This window comes from Anomaloglossus baeobatrachus, chromosome 10, assembly GCF_048569485.1.
Source record: "Anomaloglossus baeobatrachus isolate aAnoBae1 chromosome 10, aAnoBae1.hap1, whole genome shotgun sequence".
In the NCBI taxonomy this organism is placed as follows: domain Eukaryota; kingdom Metazoa; phylum Chordata; class Amphibia; order Anura; family Aromobatidae; genus Anomaloglossus; species Anomaloglossus baeobatrachus.
This window is the reverse complement of record NC_134362.1, coordinates 113,941,790-113,961,904: the sequence shown is the minus strand read 5'-3', so window position 1 is coordinate 113,961,904 and position 20,115 is coordinate 113,941,790. Positions and strand designations below refer to the sequence as shown.

General features: G+C 45.5%; 1 protein-coding gene across 1 annotated transcript in view; it reads right to left on the bottom strand.

The window, feature by feature from the left end:
- Window positions 1-20,115, bottom strand: part of KIAA1549L (KIAA1549 like) — a 1,247,838-nt gene that overhangs the window by 932,357 nt on the left and 295,366 nt on the right. The window contains 3 exon segments of the mRNA XM_075325616.1: window positions 11,468-11,678; window positions 12,570-12,700; window positions 17,064-17,630. Coding sequence (XP_075181731.1) covers window positions 11,468-11,678; window positions 12,570-12,700; window positions 17,064-17,630 — 909 coding nt within the window.

The following is a 20,115-nucleotide window of genomic DNA, read 5'->3' as shown; positions in this document are numbered from 1 at the left end:
AGCTGGAGCATGCTTTGCATACTCCACCCCTCTCACTGAGCACAGTGGGGACGCCGGATTCCCGCACTTTCTGGGGCACGCCCACGGCCCCCTCCTCTCCACAGGACGCCGGCAGCCATTCCTGTCGGCTTTTCTGTTGCTGGAGAGGGGAGACAAGCTCTGGGGGTCCCAGACAGGGATTCTGGTGATCACATAAGCAGCACCTGAGGTGCTGACCCCACTAGTGCCGAAGTGTACATATATATTTATATGCTTGTATGCTATACATTGCACTGTACGGTCGCACTATTGATTTTTGGCTATATACCCTCCTGGATTGCTCAGAGGAGATAACAGCATGTTGTCCCCGAAAAGCAAGGGTGCCAAAGCACAGGTTTACTATGCTGCCTGTACCGCATGTACGGCTATACTACCGGCAGGTTCCACAGACCCTCATTGTGTGCAATGCACGGCCCCTGTAGCACTTACTAAGCCGGAGCCTCTGCTAATGGTGGCCCAGGGAGACCCACCTGTTAACACTGTCCAGGTGACGGGGACGGAGTTGGCAGTTTTTGCTGATAGACTTTCTGAGACTATGGCTGGGATGCTCGAAACCTTGCAGTCCAGACCGGTATCTCAGACCATGGGCACTGTTGAATCTTGCACCCTGGTCCCCCCCGTTGGACCGACAATGTGCTCCCGGGGTGTCTCATAGGTCCCAGGGTGAAGGCTCTGACACGGACCGCAGTCCCAGACCTCCTAAGCGAGCTCGCTGGGAGCTTCCCTGGACATCATCACATTGTTCAGGGTCTCAGCAACTCTCTGTATGATGAAGCGGAGGTAGCTGATCAGGATTCTGATCCTGAGGCCGCTCTCAACCTGGATACACCTGATGGTGACGCCATAGTGAATGATCTTATAGCGTCCATTAATCAAATGTTGGATATTTCTCCCTCAGCCCCAACGGCTGAGGAGTCAGCTTTTCAGCAGGAGAGATTCCGTTTCAGGTACCCCAAGCGTACATTGAGTACGTTTCTGGACCACTCTGACTTCAGGGAGGCAGTCCAGAAACACCGAGCTTGTCCATAAGCGTTTCTCCAAGCGCCTTAAGGATACACGTTACCCTTCCCCTCTGACGTTGTCAAGGGCTGGGCTCAGTGTCCCAAGGTGGATCCCCCAATCTCCAGACTGGCGGCTAGATCCATAGTTGCAGTGGAAGATGGGGCTTCACTCAAAGATGCCACTGACAGACAGATGGAGCTCCGGTTGAAATCCATCTATGAAGCTATCGGCGCGTCTTTTGCTTCAGCATTCGCAGCCGTATGGGCACTCCAAGCGATCTCAGCGGGTCAAGCGCAAATTGACGCAGTCACACGTACGTCTGCGCCGCAAGTGGCGTCTTTAACCTCTCAGACGTCGGCATTTGCGTCCTACGCCCTGCACTCTGTCTCCTGCCGCTATTCCATCCGATGATCGCTGAATCCTCCCGGTGACCGGCACTGCCAGCAGTGATGCAGGACCTATTGTGACGTCAAAATAGCCATGTGACCAGTCACGTGGCTATTATCTCATTGGCTACAGACTGGTCACATGACTATGACGCGTCATGTAGGACCTGCGAGTGCATCTCTCCGGTACACGGTGCACATTTGTGTATCGCCGTGTACCGGCGACATGCTGTAGCACACGGTCGACTCCCCGTTCCGTTAGGGACCGGCTGACACAGCCGGTCATTAACGGAGATCACCGTTGCCATAGCAACGCAGTTAGCGGTGACGTCACCGCTAACCGCGGCTCCGGGAATCACATGATCGGAGCCCTGTTGCTATGGTAACGCGTCTGTCACCGCCAGCAGCCAGCAGCACTGATCTCTCACTCCGTGAAGGCTGCAAGCTGCTTTCCGTGCAGCCATCACGGAGTGATTTCTGCACGGGAAGCAGCGTCTTCCCCCATTCAGCAGTGATGGAGCAGAGCTGCATTTGTTGAACGAGAAAGACAGAAGACCATGGATCGTGGAGGGCTGACAGGGGGTAATAAAGATGGAGTCTCTAATGTGTCTGTGTATTTATTTCTATTAAAGTATTTTTTCTCTGTGTGGTGTCTTTTTTTAACCCTTTATTGGAGATTCTTAATGTCTGGGTCAAACGTGCCTGACATTAAGAATCTCTGGCTTAATACTAGCTAGTAAAACAAAGCCAGTATTAACTCATGATTACCCAACAAGCCACCCGGCTTCAGGGCTGTTGGAAGAGTTGGATACAGCGCCAGATGATGGCGCTTCAATGAAAGCGCCATTTTCTGGGGCGGCTGCGGACTGCAATTCGCAGCAGAGGCGCCCAGAAACCTCGGGCTAACCTGTGCTGCGGATTCCAATCCCCAGCTGCCTAGTTGTACCCGGCTGGACACAAAAATGGAGCGAAGCTCACGTCGTTTTTTTTTTAATTATTTCATGAAATAAGTGAAATAATTAAAAAAAACGGGCTTCCCTATATTTTTGGTTCCCAGCCGGGTACCAATAGGCAACTGGGGGTTGGAGGCAGCCCGTGGCTGCCTGCTGTACCTGGCTAGCATACAAAAATATGGCGAAGCCCACGTCATTTTTTTGGTGGGCAAAAAACTTCTGCATACAGTCCTGAATGGAGTATGCTGAGCCTTGTAGTTCTGCAGCTGCTGTCTGCTCTTCTCCATACAGACAGACAGCAGCTGCAGAACTACAAGGCTCAGCATACTCCATCCAGGACTGTATACAGATGTTTTTTGCCCCCTGAAGAAATTATGTGGGCTTAGCCATATTTTTGTATGCTAGCCAGGTACAGCAGGCAGGTACGGCTGCCCCCAACCCCCAGTTGCCTATTTGTACCCGGCTAGGAACCAAAAATAAAGGGAAGCCCTTTTTTTATTATTTCATGAATTTCATGAAATAATTAGAAAACAAATGACGTAGGCTTCGCCCCATTTTTGTGTCCAGCCAGGTACAACTAGGCAGCTGGGGATTGGAATCCGCAGCACAGGTTGGCCTGAGCTTTCTGGGCCCCACTGCTGCGAATTGCAGTCTGCAGCCGCCTCAGAAAATGGCACTTTCATAGAAGCGCCATCTTCTGGCGCTGTATCCAACTCTCCAGCACCTGCCTGCTATACCTGGCTAGCATACAAAAATATGGCGAAGCTCACGTCCTTTTTTTGTAGTTTTTTGGCAAAAAAAATAAAAAATGCTTCCCTGGATTTTCCATTGCCAGTGAAGGTAACACCAAGCAGTGGGGGTTAGCAGCCAGTAGCTGCTTGGATTACCCTTAGCTAGCAATACAAAAAATGCAGCGGGAGCCCATATATATTTTTTTTAATTATTTATTTAAATAACTAAAAACAAAATGGGCTTCCCTGTATTTTGATTGCTGGACATCGCAGTGCTGTAAAAATAAATCTTTAAAAAAAATGACGTAGCGCTCCGCGGTATTTTTGATTCTCAGCGCAGATAAAGCAGACAGCTATGGGTTGCCACCCCCATCTGCCTGCCGTTACCTTGGTTGGCAATCAAAATACAGGGAAGCCCATTAATTTTTTCTATTTAAAAAATAGTTTAAAAAAAAATGACGTTGGGTCCCCCCATTTTTGATAGCCAGCTAGGGTAAAGCAGACGGCTGTAGCCTGAAAACCACAGCTGGCAGCTTTACCGTGGTTGGGGATCCAATGTGGAGGTCCCCCCAGGCTCTTTTTTTTATAATTATTTTATAAATATTAATAATTACACAAAAAAGTAGGGTCCCCCCCAAATTGGATCACCAGCCAAGGTAAAGCGGACAGCTGTGGTCTGGTATTCTCAGGGTGGGAAGGTCCATAGTTATTGGGCCTTCACAGCCTAAAAATAGCAGGCCGCAGGCACCCCAGACGTGGCGCATCCACTAGATGCGCCAATCCTGGCGCTTCACCCCAGCTCATCCCGTGCCCTGGTGCAGTGGCAAACGGGGTAATAAATCGGGTTGATACTAGCTGTAAGGTCACCTGACATCAAGCCCAGCAGTTTGTGATGTCATGGCGTCTATTAGATACCCAACATCATAAACTGTCAGTACTAACAAAAAAAAAAAAAATCGACAAAAGTAATTTATTTGAAAAAACAGTCCCCAAAACATTTCCTCTTTCACCAATTTATTGTAAGAAAAAAAATAAAGGGGTCCCACGACGACTCTGGACCGTCTAGAATATGGGGGGGAGACACTCAGGGAACGTATCCCCCATTTTCTAGGAGTGCTGTCACGCTCCCCGGGTCCCCTGCCACGCTCCCCAGCTCCCCTGCCACGCTCCCCGGCTCCCCTGCCACGCTCCCCGGCTCCTTTGCCCGGCGTCCCCCGCTCCACGGCCTCCATGCTCCCTCACCTGCGTCCACCAGGCAACCCGGTCCCCGGTCCCGGCGCCCATCTGCGATGCTGAGCGCTTCTGCCTCCTGTGCACCGCTCCCTGCTCTGGCTTCTGGCACCCGGGCCTCGCGCATGCGCATTAGGGCGCGCGCACGGTCATTGACCCTCTCTTAAAGGGCCAGCGTCCTCCAACAGGATATTGAAGATTCAGGTGCAGGGTATATAGGGGGTTCCTTTCCAAGTGGGCGGGGCCTGTTCTTCGTGTTTGCTAAGCTAGGAGTCAGGTCTCCCTGTGCCATTATCTCGTACTTACCTATCTCTCTTGTAGAGCCGCTCCTGTCTCGCCAACCGGTCCTGACGGTTCCAGAACCCCGAACGGACTGTCCGCCATCTTCTCAGTTCCTACCGTCTCCGATCCCTGGATGCGTGTGGTGACCGACCTCCCCGTTCCACTGGTTTCGGACCCTGCCTGACATCATCTCGGTTTCCGAACCTGCGCTCCATCACCCGGACTACCTTCAGAGACTCTGTGGTCCCAGGGACTTCTACACCCACTCCTCTGAACGGACTGTCCTGCTACCCGTAGTGTTTCGGCTACCGGGCACCTTGCCCTCGGTGGGGTGCTCAGTCCAGTAGATCCACCTCCTGGGCCTACCCGTCATCCTGGTCCTAACAAGTGCAGACCCTTCATGTGAGGAGTGTGGGTGCAATGAATCTGCACTCACTCTCCCCGGGTCCACAGCAGCAGAGTCCATGTCGTAATGGTTGCTACCAAAGCTGCAATGCCCTGCTCATGAGGTAAGGGCATGCCTAATCAGGAGAACTATTCTACATTTCCAAATATTGGTATTTGCTGATATTATTGCTATTCCACCTACTATATATTGGGGATAGGATCTTGGAGATGGAATACCCCTTTAAGTCCAGTTATCCAGCTGAATGAATACTTAACAACAGAGCTCGCTATTTAGATGTGTTTTCTTGTGGCGTATAACGGACTCTCATGTTTGGTAGTCATTCAGCAGGGCAACTATAAAAGCAAATCCCTCCATTTGGAAATGTAGTATAGCTCTCCTGATCAATTATGTTCCTTACCTCATGAGCAGGGCATTGCAGTAATAATAATAATTTATTAATTTATATAGCGTTATTAATTCCATAGCGCTGTATGTCTTTGGAGTGTGGGAGGAAACCGGAGTACCCGGAGGAAACCCACGCAAACACGGGGAGAACATACAAACTCCTTGCAGATGGTGTCCTTGGTGAGAATTGAACCCAGGACCTCAGCGCTGCAAGACTGCAGTGCTAACCACTGAGCCACCGTACCGCCCATTTAGCTTACAGATGCATAACCACCACTCACTGTGTCTGAACACAGGAAGCTGAGCTGACAGCCGCTCTGTGCATGCGGCAGCGTCTATTGTGAAGGAGAGGGCCGCGGGGGATCAACGCTGCACAGGTACCGTGGGACACCGGGGAACACCGGTGGGGTTATAGGGGGTGACCTGGAAGGGCCTGGGGAGGAGTTTTCTGTCGCATGTGTCATGGCACATGCGACAGAAATCAGAGGAGTAGGGTGAATGCGGCCGGCGCGCTGCTGTGCGCGCGGCAATCTTGGATTTCTGGGAGGGCATCAGGGGGGGCACTTTGGTGACACCGGGGGACCGGAGGGGACCGGGGAGGAGATTTATCATGTTTGTTCATGCCAGATGGGAGATAAATAATTTTTTACCGGCGCTGTCATTTACTGTAACGTGATCATCGGTGTACGGTGTATACCTGTGATCACGTGAGCGGGGACCAGAAAAAACGTCCTGAATCATGATCTCCGGGGTCTCAGCTAGCCCTGAAACCCCGGAGATTTTCTGATGCTGGGGGGTGCTATTCACTTATTTCTGCCTGCTGTTTATAAATGGCAGATCAGAATAAGGCTACATTAACACGACCGATCCATTTTTGCGGTCTGCAAAAAACAGTCCGTTTTTTTTCACGAGTGCATCCGTGTGGCATCCGTTTCCGTTCCGTAGACGGTCCGTATGTCATCTGTTTGTCATCCGTGTGCCTTCCGTTTTTTTTGTGTACTGCAAAAAAACTGAATGAGGGTAAATGCATAAATTTACCCAGGATCCATAGCTTCATCCTACATGAGGCGGTCACATGTTCACTCCAGTGCCATTTTCTACTGCTTTTCACAGCGTAGAGCGCTCTGGTGATTTTCTTGTGCTTGTGCACTTCATATCAGTGTTTTCTGTCATTATAATGGCAGAAAGACACATAATGTCCCACTCTCCTGCATTTTGTAATTTTGCACCCTTTGGTGCCTTTCATGTGGCACTAAGGGGTGCTTAGCTTTGTATTTAGCCAAAAAAATGAAAAAAAAAATTACGTAGGGTTCCCCCTAGTTTTGTAGCCAGCTAGGGTAAAGCAGACGGCTGCAGCCTGCAGACCACAGCTGGCAACCTCACCTTGGCTGGTAATCCAAAACTGAGGGCACCCCACGCTGTTATTTTAAATTAAATAAATAATTAAAAAAAAAACCACGTAGGGGTCCCCCCAAAATTGGATCACCAGCCAAGGTAAAGCAGACAGCTGGGGTCTGATATTCTCAGACTAGGGAGGTCCATGGTTATTGGACTCTCCCCAGCCTAAAAATAGCAGGCCGCAGCCGCCCCAGAAGTGGCGCATCCATTAGATGCGCCAATCCTGGTGCTTCGCCCCAGCTCATCCCGCGCCCTGGTGCGGTGGCAAACGGGGTAATATATGGGGTTAATACCAGATGTGTAATGTCACCTGGCATCAAGCCCTGGGGTTGGTGAGGTCAGGCGTCTATCAGATACCCGACATCACCAACCCAGTCAGTAATAAAAAAAAATAGACGACAAACACATTTTTATTTGAAAAAACTCCCCAAAACATTCCCTCTTTAACCAAGTTATTAGAAAGAAAAACAAATCCAGGACTGGTGTAATCCAAGGGGTTGCCATGACGATCCACACTGTCCCAGTCAATGAAGAGCAGAATGTTCCCCATTGGCTGGGAGAGCAATGCAGTGACCTGAGCTAACATCAATGGGTCAGCCCAGGTCACTGCAGGGCATGACAAGTGCTGCTGTCAGTGAGGTACATTACCTGCGCTGATCTCCAGCACACTGACAGCACCTGTCACTGAGTTCAATGACCGCCGCCTTCACAGCCAAGTATCGCGAGAGGCCCGTGACGTCACCGCTAGTCAGTCTCGGGTCGCAAGCAAGAGAAGGTGATGTGACAAGCGGCGGCCATGGAGGACAGTGACAGCGCTGAGGTCGGGATGGCGGGACTTCATCACCGCAGGTAAGCCGAGCGGGACCATGTGTGCAGAGTGTGTGTGTGTGTACGTGTGTACATGCTGCGGGCAGGAGGGGGCGGAGCAAGCTGAGCGGGGAAGTGTGGGCTTCCTGCATGTAACTAGGATAAACATCGATTTACTAACCAAAGGGCTTTGGTTGGATACCCGATGTTTATCTTGGTTACCAGCTTGTGGCAGGCTGCCAGCGATGGCTCCTGCACACTGTAGCTGTAAAAAGCCCTGCTTTTTGCTGCTAGAACCGTTCTCGAACGTATCTAGAACTTTAGCTCGAATTTTAGCAAAAAAGCTCGAGTTCTAGTTCGATCTAGAACAGCCCCAAAATCACTCGAACCGCGAACTGGAGAACCGCAAACCGCGCTCAACTCTATTCCCGGGGCAGCACACGTCGCTCCGTGTGACACCCCGGGAATGATGAACACAACTTACCTGTGTCCCGCCGGCAATGCGGAAGGAAGAAGGTGGGCAGGATGTTTACGTCCCGCTCCTCTCCGCCCCTCCTCTGCTATTGGCCGGCCACTGTGTGATATCGCTGTGAAGCCAAACGTCCCTCCCCCTTCAGGAAGAGGATGTTCGCTGCCCACAGCGAGGTCATCCAGGAGGTAAGTACGTGTGACAGGGGGTTAACCACTTTGTGCGCCACGGGCAACTTATTGCCTGTGACGCACAAACGACGGGGGTGGTTACGATCGCTCATGCGATCGCACGATAGATCGTCCCGTGTGACGCCCGCATTAGTATCAGGATTCCAAAAAGTCCTGGTCACCATCCGTGGCTCAGGAGCTTGGACCGAGCGACCTCGGGTACAGGGACGAACAGCTCCAGAAGACAAACGAGGAGACCCCGTTCCCCGGTTCGTGACAGTGACCTGGGAAGTGTTAGTGAGCAGTCTGCAGTGGACAGTGAAGGAGGAAGGAGTTGAGGAGAGAAGTGAGTGAGTAAAGAGAAAGGTGTCAAGATAGACAACGACTCTTGAGACATATTGGAAAGTAGCAAAGACTCTGCAAAGACCTGAGTAGTGAGAACAGCCACTCAGAGGAGGAAAGTAGCTGGAGAGTGAGAGAGCAAATTCCAAGGACAGAGGGATCCTGTGGGGTGGACATCCAGGGCTCACAGTACTTTGAACGCATGGGGTGGAGATCCCAGAACAGACCAGGACTTCAAGCCATTTGTTAACTCTGCCAGGCGGGTGGGTTTCCAGGACTCATCTGCCGCCACTAACATCCGAGACATCATCAGCAAAGGGAGGACTGGGACATATACCCTTAAACAGTTCAAGCTGCCTGCGGCAGGACCGAGACACCAGGAGGGCCTCCAAGTGCTCCACGCCAGGGAGGACACATACACAAGAGTGCACTGGTGGAGAGTGGCACCAGGTTGGCCGGCACAGCCATCAGGACATGGGCGCACCTGGGATCCAGTAAGTCCCCAGGGAGTAAATCCAGTGAGTAAAAACCATCAAACTGCACTCTCTGTCTGGACTGCTTCATTGCACTGCGCCGCCATGTTAACCCTTCACCTACCATTGGGGAAAATCCCTACTCGCTGAGGGCTCCACCATCCATGCTGCCCCATCCATCATCCCCAGTGGGAACCCGCAGCAGCAGCAGCCCTACCATCCCTGGCCGCAAGCCGCGAGTGGCGTAGTCGGACTTTTTATTTTTATTTTTCATTTAAAACTAGTCGACGGTGCCCCCGGATCCGGAATTCCTCGAGCCACGGACCGTTCGGATCCATGCAGCCCGGCTGCTCCGGGGCGTGAGAATGTAGAAAAAACCATTGACAATAAATTAGATAGATGGAGTCACTCTGAATGTTGTTTGACCGCTGTTCTGGCAATGTCCATCTTTTTAGATGTGGGCAAAGGCTAAAGCCTGCTTTACACGTTGCAATTTTGCATACGATATCGCATGCGATTTGCAACGCCCCCATCGTATGTGTGGCACGTTCAATTTGTTGAACGTGCCGCACAAATGATTAACCCCCGTCACACATACTTACCCGTCCATATGACCTCGATGTGGGCGGCGAACGTCTATTTCCTGGAGTGGGAGGGACGTTCGGCGCCACATCGACGTCACGTGGCAGCCGGCCAATAGAAGCGGAGGGGCGGAGATGAGCGGGACGTAAACATCCCGCCCAACTCTTTCCTTCCGCATTGCCAGCTGGAGCCGCGGGAGGCAGGTAAGATCTGTTCAATATTCCCGGGGTGTCACACACTGCAATGTGTAGTACCTCGGGAACACTGAACAACCCGACGTGCAATTCATCAGGATTCAACGACGTGTATGCGATGAACGTTTTAACGTTCAATCGCACGTACCTGTCACACACTACAATGTACCTTACGATGCCGGATGTGCGTCACTTACGACGTGACCCCGCCGACACATCGTAAGATATATTGTAGCGTGTAAAGCGGGCTTTAGTCAATTGCATTTTTGTACATGCCTAAAAAGATGGTACACTTCTGGAAAAGAGGCCAATGGTGTCCAAACCACCTCCATCTACCTCATTATAGTGGAAGGCTCTTTCAAGGGTTTCATCTGAATCACTATTTTTTAGAGATTTAGACAGAAACTTAAGACATAAGTGCGAACATTAATTAAATCCATCTGGGATTCTGGGAACGCTGAGTGGTAGTAAATTTCGGCGGTGTCATAGCAGTTATGTTTGTCCCAGAAACTGTTGATTACGTCTTTGAATATTCATTTTTGAAACAGGGATTCCTCCCTTATTAAACTTCTATACTTTGACCATTCTTAATCTCAAATTGCAACTACTTAAAACTATATAAAAAGAAAATTCTAGATGGTCACAGGAATCAGCCATTTTTCCACTTAGGAACCTTAGACTGGACAGCCCTTCTCCACTCCTCAATAAGACATCACATGAACAAAACCTTTGATTCAAAAGCTCTTCACAAACCCATAGAGTGATCACCTTGACAAAGATTATACAATCATTTGTATAATTCCCATCCAACATGACGTTCATCTTTAAATCTACAAATTGTCCCTCCAGTGAGGAAGGAGACAAACTCTGGTGCCACCTATTGGAAGTAGCAATCCTAAAAGTCAAAAGTGGCTTTTTAAACAAGCCTTTTCATAAGACTAAAGGGTACTTTACACGCTGCGTCATCGCTAGCGATTGCTAGCGATGTCAAGCGCGATAGCACCCGCCCCCGTCGTTCGTTCGACATTTGGTGATCGCTGCCGTAGCGAACATTATCGCTACGGCAGGGTCACACGCACATACCTTGTCAGTGACGTTGCTGTGACCACCGTACAATACCTCCCTCAAGGGGGAGGTGCGTTCGGCGTCATAGCGACGTCACTAAGCAGCCGGCCAATAGAAGCGGAGGAGCGGAGATGAACGGGACGTAACATCCCTCCCACCTCCTTCCTTCCGCATTGCCGGTGGACACAGGTAAGGAAATGTTCCTCGTTCCTGCGGTGTCACACATAGCGATGTGTGGTGCCATAGGAGCGACGAACAACATCGTACCTGTGGCATCATTAAGGAAAGGAGCAACGTTTCAATGATCACCGTTTTTGAACGATTTTGCGATCGTTGATCGTCGCTTCTTGGTGTCGCATGCTGCGATGTCACTACCGGCGCCGGATGTGCGTCACTAATGCCAGATCAGAATCCCAATTTCCAGACACAGTGCTTCAGGGTCATTGCCCCTCGTCAGTGCAAAGTATGTATATCTGATCTGGCTTATGAGAAGCTATGTGGGGACCTTGGGGAAGACTATTCTCCTTAATCACTTGTGTAAATCAACTCACCTGTTTTTACCCTATAGCTGATTTGAGGGGCAGGTTCCCATGATTCTGCCATTATCGGTACTGATTGGAGGGTCGAAATAAGACGTCTCAGTTCTGTAACATTAAAGATGCCATTTCCAGTAAGAACATCTACAATGGCTGATGGAACATATAACGAGGAGTTAACTGATACAGAATATCCCACGGTCACATTAAATGACTGGCTTGCCACCTATAAGAACAGCAAGTAGAAGATTCAGAATATAACTTTCTACATAAAAAGAACGTGAAGCATAAAAAAACCTCCATGTAATAAAATACTTTCACATAAAACTAGCAAATACACAAAGTGGTGAAAAAAAAGGCTGGTGCAATTTAGCTTAAAATATTCTTCAGTAAATGGGATCTAGGCAGGAAAATAAAATAAGAAAAGGTCAGAAACTTATCTGTGAAATCCCCCTGACATTTCTGCACCACCATTCTGGTCTTCTCCACCACAGCAATGACAAGCCATCTAATACACATGATCGCTGCAGTCAATCACTCGTCTCATTGATGTACCACTAAGGGTAGTGATTTGCTGCAGTGGTCCCATGTGGAAGTCCGTCATTGTACAGCCATGTAAATTGTGAACATCGGGAGGACAGGAGGAGCATAATGGTAGGGATATTTAACAGCTAAGTCTTTTATTTCTTCCCATTTGACATATTTAAGGTTGGTCAGTGAAAAGTCATTTTTATGCTATTACTTTATTACATTTTTTTGTGCATTTGTTGTATTTATTTATACCTGAGAAGAAAAATCTAAAAACATACTGTATCTTCAGGTAGCAAACTCTAGTGTTGGTTAATACATACAAATCACCTTCACCTGCATTACCTTGTGCAGTGGTATACTAAAAAGACACCCAAAATATTCCACCTCTGCAGTTTATGCCATTACAATCAGATAATGGGATTATAGCTCTACATAAAACAGTTACAATTCATTTGAATGAGGGGGTAATGACAGACTCGGCCCATGAACAACTGGGGCACTAGAATAAGAGAAGGCCTTTTTCTTTAACCCCACTAGTTATTCTATACTGTCACAAGTGATAACATGTGGCACACTGTATACTTACATTTTGTGAGTTGCTGTTCACAATTACTTTGATAGACTGGTTTAATGCACGATACAAAGTGAGGTTGAGGAACTCTTCAAATTTCTGAACAATGCTCTTGATCTGTATGATTGGTGGGTTTAGGGTAAGAACTAAGCAAAGAGTAGATCAGTATCAGTAGATGATATGCTGCTTTATACTTTACACATAACACAAACTTAAAAACACTTTTCCAACAAAAAAGGCATGATGATATATATTTATATATTTAGAGCCTTAGTGCACAAAACATTAAAAACCAATTAAAACCACCCATCCCTGGGCTACAGGCTAACGTCTGGTTACTATTAAATGCCAATATCTGTTGTCACTTGTGACTGATAATTAATTAAAACTGTAAGTTATTAATAGTAAATTGTGAATGTTAATAATTAACTAATTTTTTAATTTAATTTCAATTTCAAAAGTCCCCAAATTTTTGTGCAATGTGAGGTTGCGCAAACATTTTTGCGACTTTTAGCGTTTTCATACCAGTGTTTGCCAGCTCCACCAAGATGGGCGCTGCTAGGTTTGTGTTGACGCCCACTTGTCTAATTCATGACCAGAATAAGGCTTGTGGTGAGGCATATGTGGAGACTCTTAATGAATCTGGAGCTTCTGACTCCACCATGCCTCCTCATAAAGAGTGGTTTAAACATGAATTGGGACTAAAGAGTGTTTCGCTCTTTAAAGGACCAAAAGCTTCATTAATTGTACAAAAAGTCTATTAATTTCAATGAGGTCTTTATTTCTCCCATCTTTTCATTTCAGGAAAACTGACTGTCACGGTCGTTTCTTTATTTTTGGAGACTTGTGACGGATTCAGGGTTGGAATCTCTCATTTCCTTCTGGAACGCTACATTTAAATGTGGTTTCATTTCTTCCAGTGTCTTATGAGTTAATGTCAGTTTTGTTGCCAGCAGTTCCTAGCTGAGTGTTTCAGCTGCAGCTGCTTTGTAGCCACGCCCCTTAAGGTTTAAGTAGTGGTGTTTCCCATCAATCTTTGTTGAAGATACAAATCCATGGTTCTCTGGACACCTTGGTGGAAGATCCAGCTGGGGAGTTGTCCTGAAGTCGGGCTTTATCTTTTTTTCGTTGCTGTATCCCATGTTTGTCTTCAGCATGTAGAGTCCCAGAAGGAAATGAGAGATTCCAATCCTGAATCCGTCACAAGTCTCCAAAAATGAAGAGAGGACCGTGACACTAGCCAAATTTTCCCATATAATTTCATTGTACACTGAAACTACCAGCAGTGGGGTAAAATGCTAAGTAAGAATGAATTTATTAGCAGGGCAGTAATGGACATTGAAATATCTACCACTTACTTTAAAGAGGATTTCCCCTTAAGATGTGAACTGTGCCATAAATTAGTAAATCAGAAATTATACAGTAGAATCAACCAAAAGCTATTGTTATGTGTGTTCTACTTTTAGCGATATTGGCATTTTCAAATAATTTGCAAAAATGATCCTGTGTCGATAGTAAGTGTATAGGGTGGCACGGTGGCTCAGTAGTTAGCACTGCAATCTTGCAGCACTGGGGTCTTGGGTTCATATGTGTCCAAGGACAACAACTGCAAGGAGTTTGTAAGTTCTCCCTTTGTTTGCATGGGTTTCCTCCGAGTACTCCGGTTTCCCGAACTCCAAAGACATACTGATAGGGAATATAGATTGTGAGTCCCAATAGAGACAGTGCTTCTGATGTATGTAAAGCGTTGTGGAATTAATGGTGCTATCTAAGTGAGTTTAAACAGCACAAATACCAAGGTATAGGTCACATAAATCATTCAAATATCATAGGGAAAAAGCAAATGACTAAAATATATCTTTTAATAAATATGCATTAAAAGATTGACAAGTTCGCTGATGTATATAAAGCGCTGTTGAATTAATGGTGCTATATAAGGGAATAAATATTATTAGTTATTGGCACGTTCGAATTATCTTCTAACAAATGAAGGTAAAGATGTTAATTTCTCAGCATGTTCACTAAATAACCAAAAAGTAGGCTTTGCATTAGCTAATGAAAAGCTAAGGTGCCTCGGGGGGGGAACATTTCACCCTCCTACATCTTACAAGCTCGTGGCTAGCTGTAAGACAAGTGGCTGCAAGAGAAACCCCCTTCCTCTCACTACTTTGTCTTCAACAGGAGACTAGAAAAATCTCCACTCTTGTGATTAAGCCAGTTGTCTGTCAGCCATAAACAGGAAGGTTGGGCTGGAACATTAAACCAGAGGTTATGCTGAAGCATGAAAAATACTGTGGGCAAGTTCATCGCCTGCTAACTTTTATCAGCGTTATGGTTAGTGTTCCTTTATCAATAAAAACATTGTTACATACAGCTGTGAAGATGCTGATGGAGACTCTGCAGCCAGCAGCATCGTTCTCACAAGGTAATAACCACATTAAAACTGCATGTAGCCTTAGGCTAAAAATTCTCTTTGTATTGATGTCTTGCTGTACCCAAGAAGCATAATTACTTGTTGATGTGTTTTGTCACAGAAACCTGGCAACATATAAAAGTAGGTCCACAAGTCTGAAGTTTTTATAATGTTTCAAACTCTGAAGCAACACAAGCCCGAATCTATTTCTCCTACTAATAAGATTAAAACATCAATTAGTAAAACTGTCTCATCATTGATGGATAGCATAAGATCTGTGCAGTGTGACTGATAACCTGGCTGCTCAGGTATGGACCAATATGTAAACAAAATTCCAGAAAACCATGCTAAAGAAGATCCCGGGGGTCCCAAATGTCTGAGGACCACACGGGTGGCACAAACTCATGATTACGCATAAACAAGGAGAACAAACGAGTTTCTAAAGTGCAAAGTGTACATATTTATTCACAATGGTGGTGACACAACTTGTAAGTATTAGTAAAAATATAAAACCTGGACCGCACCAGGAATTGCATCCATGTCAACAATAAATCACAACTATTGGAACAATCAACTGCATGTATACATTCAAATTTTCCGTGTAAGGGAATAACACTGTCCCATATGTGGCAGAACTGCAGCACGTTCACCACATGTAAGGCTTAAACTGCATAAAAGCCACACATGATATACAGTGTACACTATTACAGTAGTATTCAGACAATAGCAGTTTACACAAACCAGCAATACATGGTATGACAAGATTGCTCCACCTAAGGAGGTCCAAAAGATTTACCCTCATATAATGTCACTCCTCTAGTTCAGGAGTCTAGCCCTTAATTGCCAAATACGGTACAACATGTATTATGCAGTATAATATACATGAAAGTCACTGTGATTACATTAAACCATAATGTGGCAATATTAAGGCAATTGATTATGACCACCTAATGATCAGTCCAGTAGAAATGAACATTTGAAGAGGTTAAAGGACCTAGAGGGGTTCATACGCTTTCCCTAGTGGGTTGTCACTTCAATATGTCAGAAGTCATACCAGGAGTTGCTGATAAGAGTCCAACACATAAACGGCAGATGCACACCGATGGTCCAGGATCGTGGTCCCCAGGCTGCCCGACGTACGTTGCGATTGAAGCGTTCTTTATCTTCTTCAGGGGAAGGGGTGCCACCCCTTCCCCTGAAGAAGATAAAGAACGCTTCAATCGCAACGTACGTCGGGCAGCCTGGGGACCACGATCCTGGACCATCGGTGTGCATCTGCCGTTTATGTGTTGGACTCTTATCAGCAACTCCTGGTATGACTTCTGACATATTGAAGTGACAACCCACTAGGGAAAGCGTATGAACCCCTCTAGGTCCTTTAACCTCTTCAAATGTTCATTTCTACTGGACTGATCATTAGGTGGTCATAATCAATTGCCTTAATATTGCCACATTATGGTTTAATGTAATCACAGTGACTTTCATGTATATTATACTGCATAATACATGTTGTACCGTATTTGGCAATTAAGGGCTAGACTCCTGAACTAGAGGAGTGACATTATATGAGGGTAAATCTTTTGGACCTCCTTAGGTGGAGCAATCTTGTCATACCATGTATTGCTGGTTTGTGTAAACTGCTATTGTCTGAATACTACTGTAATAGTGTACACTGTATATCATGTGTGGCTTTTATGCAGTTTAAGCCTTACATGTGGTGAACGTGCTGCAGTTCTGCCACATATGGGACAGTGTTATTCCCTTACACGGAAAATTTGAATGTATACATGCAGTTGATTGTTCCAATAGTTGTGATTTATTGTTGACATGGATGCAATTCCTGGTGCGGTCCAGGTTTTATATTTTTACTAATACTTACAAGTTGTGTCACCACCATTGTGAATAAATATGTACACTTTGCACTTTAGAAACTCGTTTGTTCTCCTTGTTTATCAGGTATGGACCAGCAGTCACAATCTTTAATTAAATCATAGTAAATTTGGGCTCACTGGGGTTCCAAATTTCATACTGAATAATTCGCATACAAAACATTTTTCATGAAACTAAACAGGACTATTTTAGAGCAATGAACATACCAGTTTTCACCATGGTTTCGGATAATAGCTTGCAGTCAACTGATGAAGGCATTATGGATGTACTCAACATGGTGGTTGGTGCTGTGCTAATAATAATGGTCGCACTTGTAGCTGGTCTCACAGAAGCCACAGATGTCCTTAGAGATGATGCCGTAGATGGTGCCGTTCTTGATGAACCAATGGTATGAAGAAGAACAGTTGACATTTTGGTGTTATCTGACGCTGTTGTGACTGTATCTGTACTAGCTGAATGGGTAGTAGTTAAAGGGATTGGTGTAAAGGTCATGGTTTGTAAAGTAGTTGGAGGAACTACTATGGTAGGCCTATGAGTGGTGTGGTTTGTTGGTGTAAAATGTGTAGTGACAACTCCCAATGTTGGTGTCTGATCACTCTTAGTGAACTGCGTGGACAACAATGTATAAATAATAGATGGGGACACATGAGTTGTGGGGGATGTGAGAGTCACAGAAGAAGAAAGAGAAGGCTTTTCTGTAGAAGTAAGGTTTTGTGCTGTATTTCCTGCAGTTGAAACAATTGATACTTCAGCGGATGACACCACAGAAGATACTGTAGAAAGAGAATTAGATATGTTTGTTGGAAGTTTTGTAGTTGTGAGAGGTGAGAAAGATGAGGAATGAGTAGATTTTATGGTTGTGGATGACAAATGGGATGTGGTGTGAAGCATGGATAAGGTAGTGTCCTGTACTTGAGTGGTACTTCTATTCAAATTTACCAAATCTACAGTGGAAGTGGGTGAAGATTCAGTTTGTGTTGCCAGCTGAGTTAGTAAAGATGCAACAGTAGAATGACTATTGGTATTGGTGCTTTGAAGATCATCTGAACTTGTCTGATATTCAAAATTTCTGCTTGTTGCCTGATCTGTGGGTAGTATTGAAGAATCAGTAGACTGGCTGCTTGGTAACATTATTGTACCAAGACTCCTGATATCATCTGAAGCTGAAGTAATCTGTGTAACAGAGCTTTTATAGTCTGTGGCACTGACACTTGGTTGTGTTAATGAGTAAAGGTATGGAGTTGTTGCACTATTGGATGGAGACCAAGGACTTGAGATATCCAAATTAGTAGACTTCAGCAAACTTTCGGTTTTTGTATTTATATTTGTGGACTCGGAAGAAAACAATGTTGTGGATATGTCTAATGTAAATGGTGACATATTGGTTGCAGTTTCAATAGTTTTATCAGTTATAGTCCAAAGTGTACTTGTAATGGAAGGGGTGATTACTGTTGACGCCATTGCTGACTCTAATGGTGATGTTACTTCTGAAGATCCTACGATGTTTGATGTACTTTGTCCACTATCAGTATTTGTCCATCGTGTACTTGTACTGGAATTGGTGAATACTGTTAACCCAGTTGGTGACTCAAAATGCGATGTTTTTTCTGAAGGTTCTATTGTGTTCAATGTATTTTGTTCCCTATCAGTAATGATCCATAGTGTACTTGCACTGGAAGGAGGGATTACTGTAGACCTCGTTGTTACCTCTAGTGGTGATGTGCCTTCTGAAGGTTCGTCTATGTTTGATGTATTTTGTTCACTATTAGCATTAAAATAAGTACTTAGTTCATCAAAATTAGATGTAGGTAAAGAAGACAATTGATAAGTAGTTGAAGATTCAAACTGTGTTAATCTTATGGGTGTACTATCATTAGGTGTACTTGTGGCAATATACCTGGAATAAGGAGAAGAGTCACCCTCCATAGTATTTATACTTGTAATGATTTCTTGGGAGGAAACCGAGCTGAAAATAAGTGTTTCCAAACTATTTGTCAGGAAAGAAGCTGTTAGTACAGATGTATTACTGGTAGGTGTTGAAGTGATATCAGACATAGCAAGTGTATTATCTGTAATACTTTTGGTCGCTATTTCACTAACACCAAGGTTGGATTTTGTTTGAAGGGGGAAATTTGTCAATGTACTGTGAATTGAAGTTATGGGTTCTTGATCTGAATCTTCTTTCCAGCTTGTTGTTATGTGTGTAGTTTCTTTTATGGCATTTGTCTGTTGGATCTCAGAGTCTGTACTGGTGTCAATTACCGTTGTGAGCATAGAGATTTCCAGTGGTGTTTCAGAGGCTAATGTCATTGCTTTGGTTGTCTCCAATGGTGATGTAACACTCATCATTTGTTTAGTAGTCCACAATGTCATATCACTCATTGGATCAAGTAATATAGACAATGTTGGGCTCTTCAGTGATGATGCTTCTTCTGAGGACTCAGTGGTGCTTACTTTCATACTTACAGAGATATCAGAAGTTAAGTCCTCAAAAGTGGACAATGTACTAATAGATGAGAAACTTTTACTCTCATTTGGATCATGGCTGCTGTCTACTATACGATCTGTCTGCAGGACTTCTGTCATTCCATTTGTACTGTATGTTGTAGTAGATGGTTTAAAAGAGAGAGATACTTCTGGTGGGCTTTCTGATGGAGCATTTAAAGTCCATAAGGTCTTGTCATCAGGTACACTTTGAGAATTCTTTTCCTCTGTAACATTTGATGATCTATTGGTACCTGGTACTATACTTATAGTAATATGAGAAGTAATTTCCTTAGAATATAGCATTAATTGTCTTGGAGTCAAAGTAGTACTCACAGTTTGACTGTGTAAAGTGCTGGTCAAGAGATGTGTAGTTTTGGACATTGTGTCATCAATATTAGTATCACTTTTGTACTGGATGGTGGATAATCCATGAGACAAAGAAGATCCTATTGTATATTCAGTGTGGATGGTGTCCCTAGGTTGAACAGAAATGAATGCTGTTGATGAGTTAAATAGAGTTGCTGTGGTGGCAGCCATGGTGGACATCATGGTATTAGATGTACTTAATTCCATTGAAAAACTGGCTGCCTCCACGGGTCTTTCTCCTGTACTTTGTATTGCTGTAGTATCAGTAACGTAATAAAAGCTGGATTCTTTAAATCCTGATGGCAACTGCTCCATTGAGAAAGGTTGGAATGATGCACTTTCTTCTTGTGGTACATATGTGGATGTATTAAAATGACTACTGCTTTCCACTCTTGTATGTGTCTC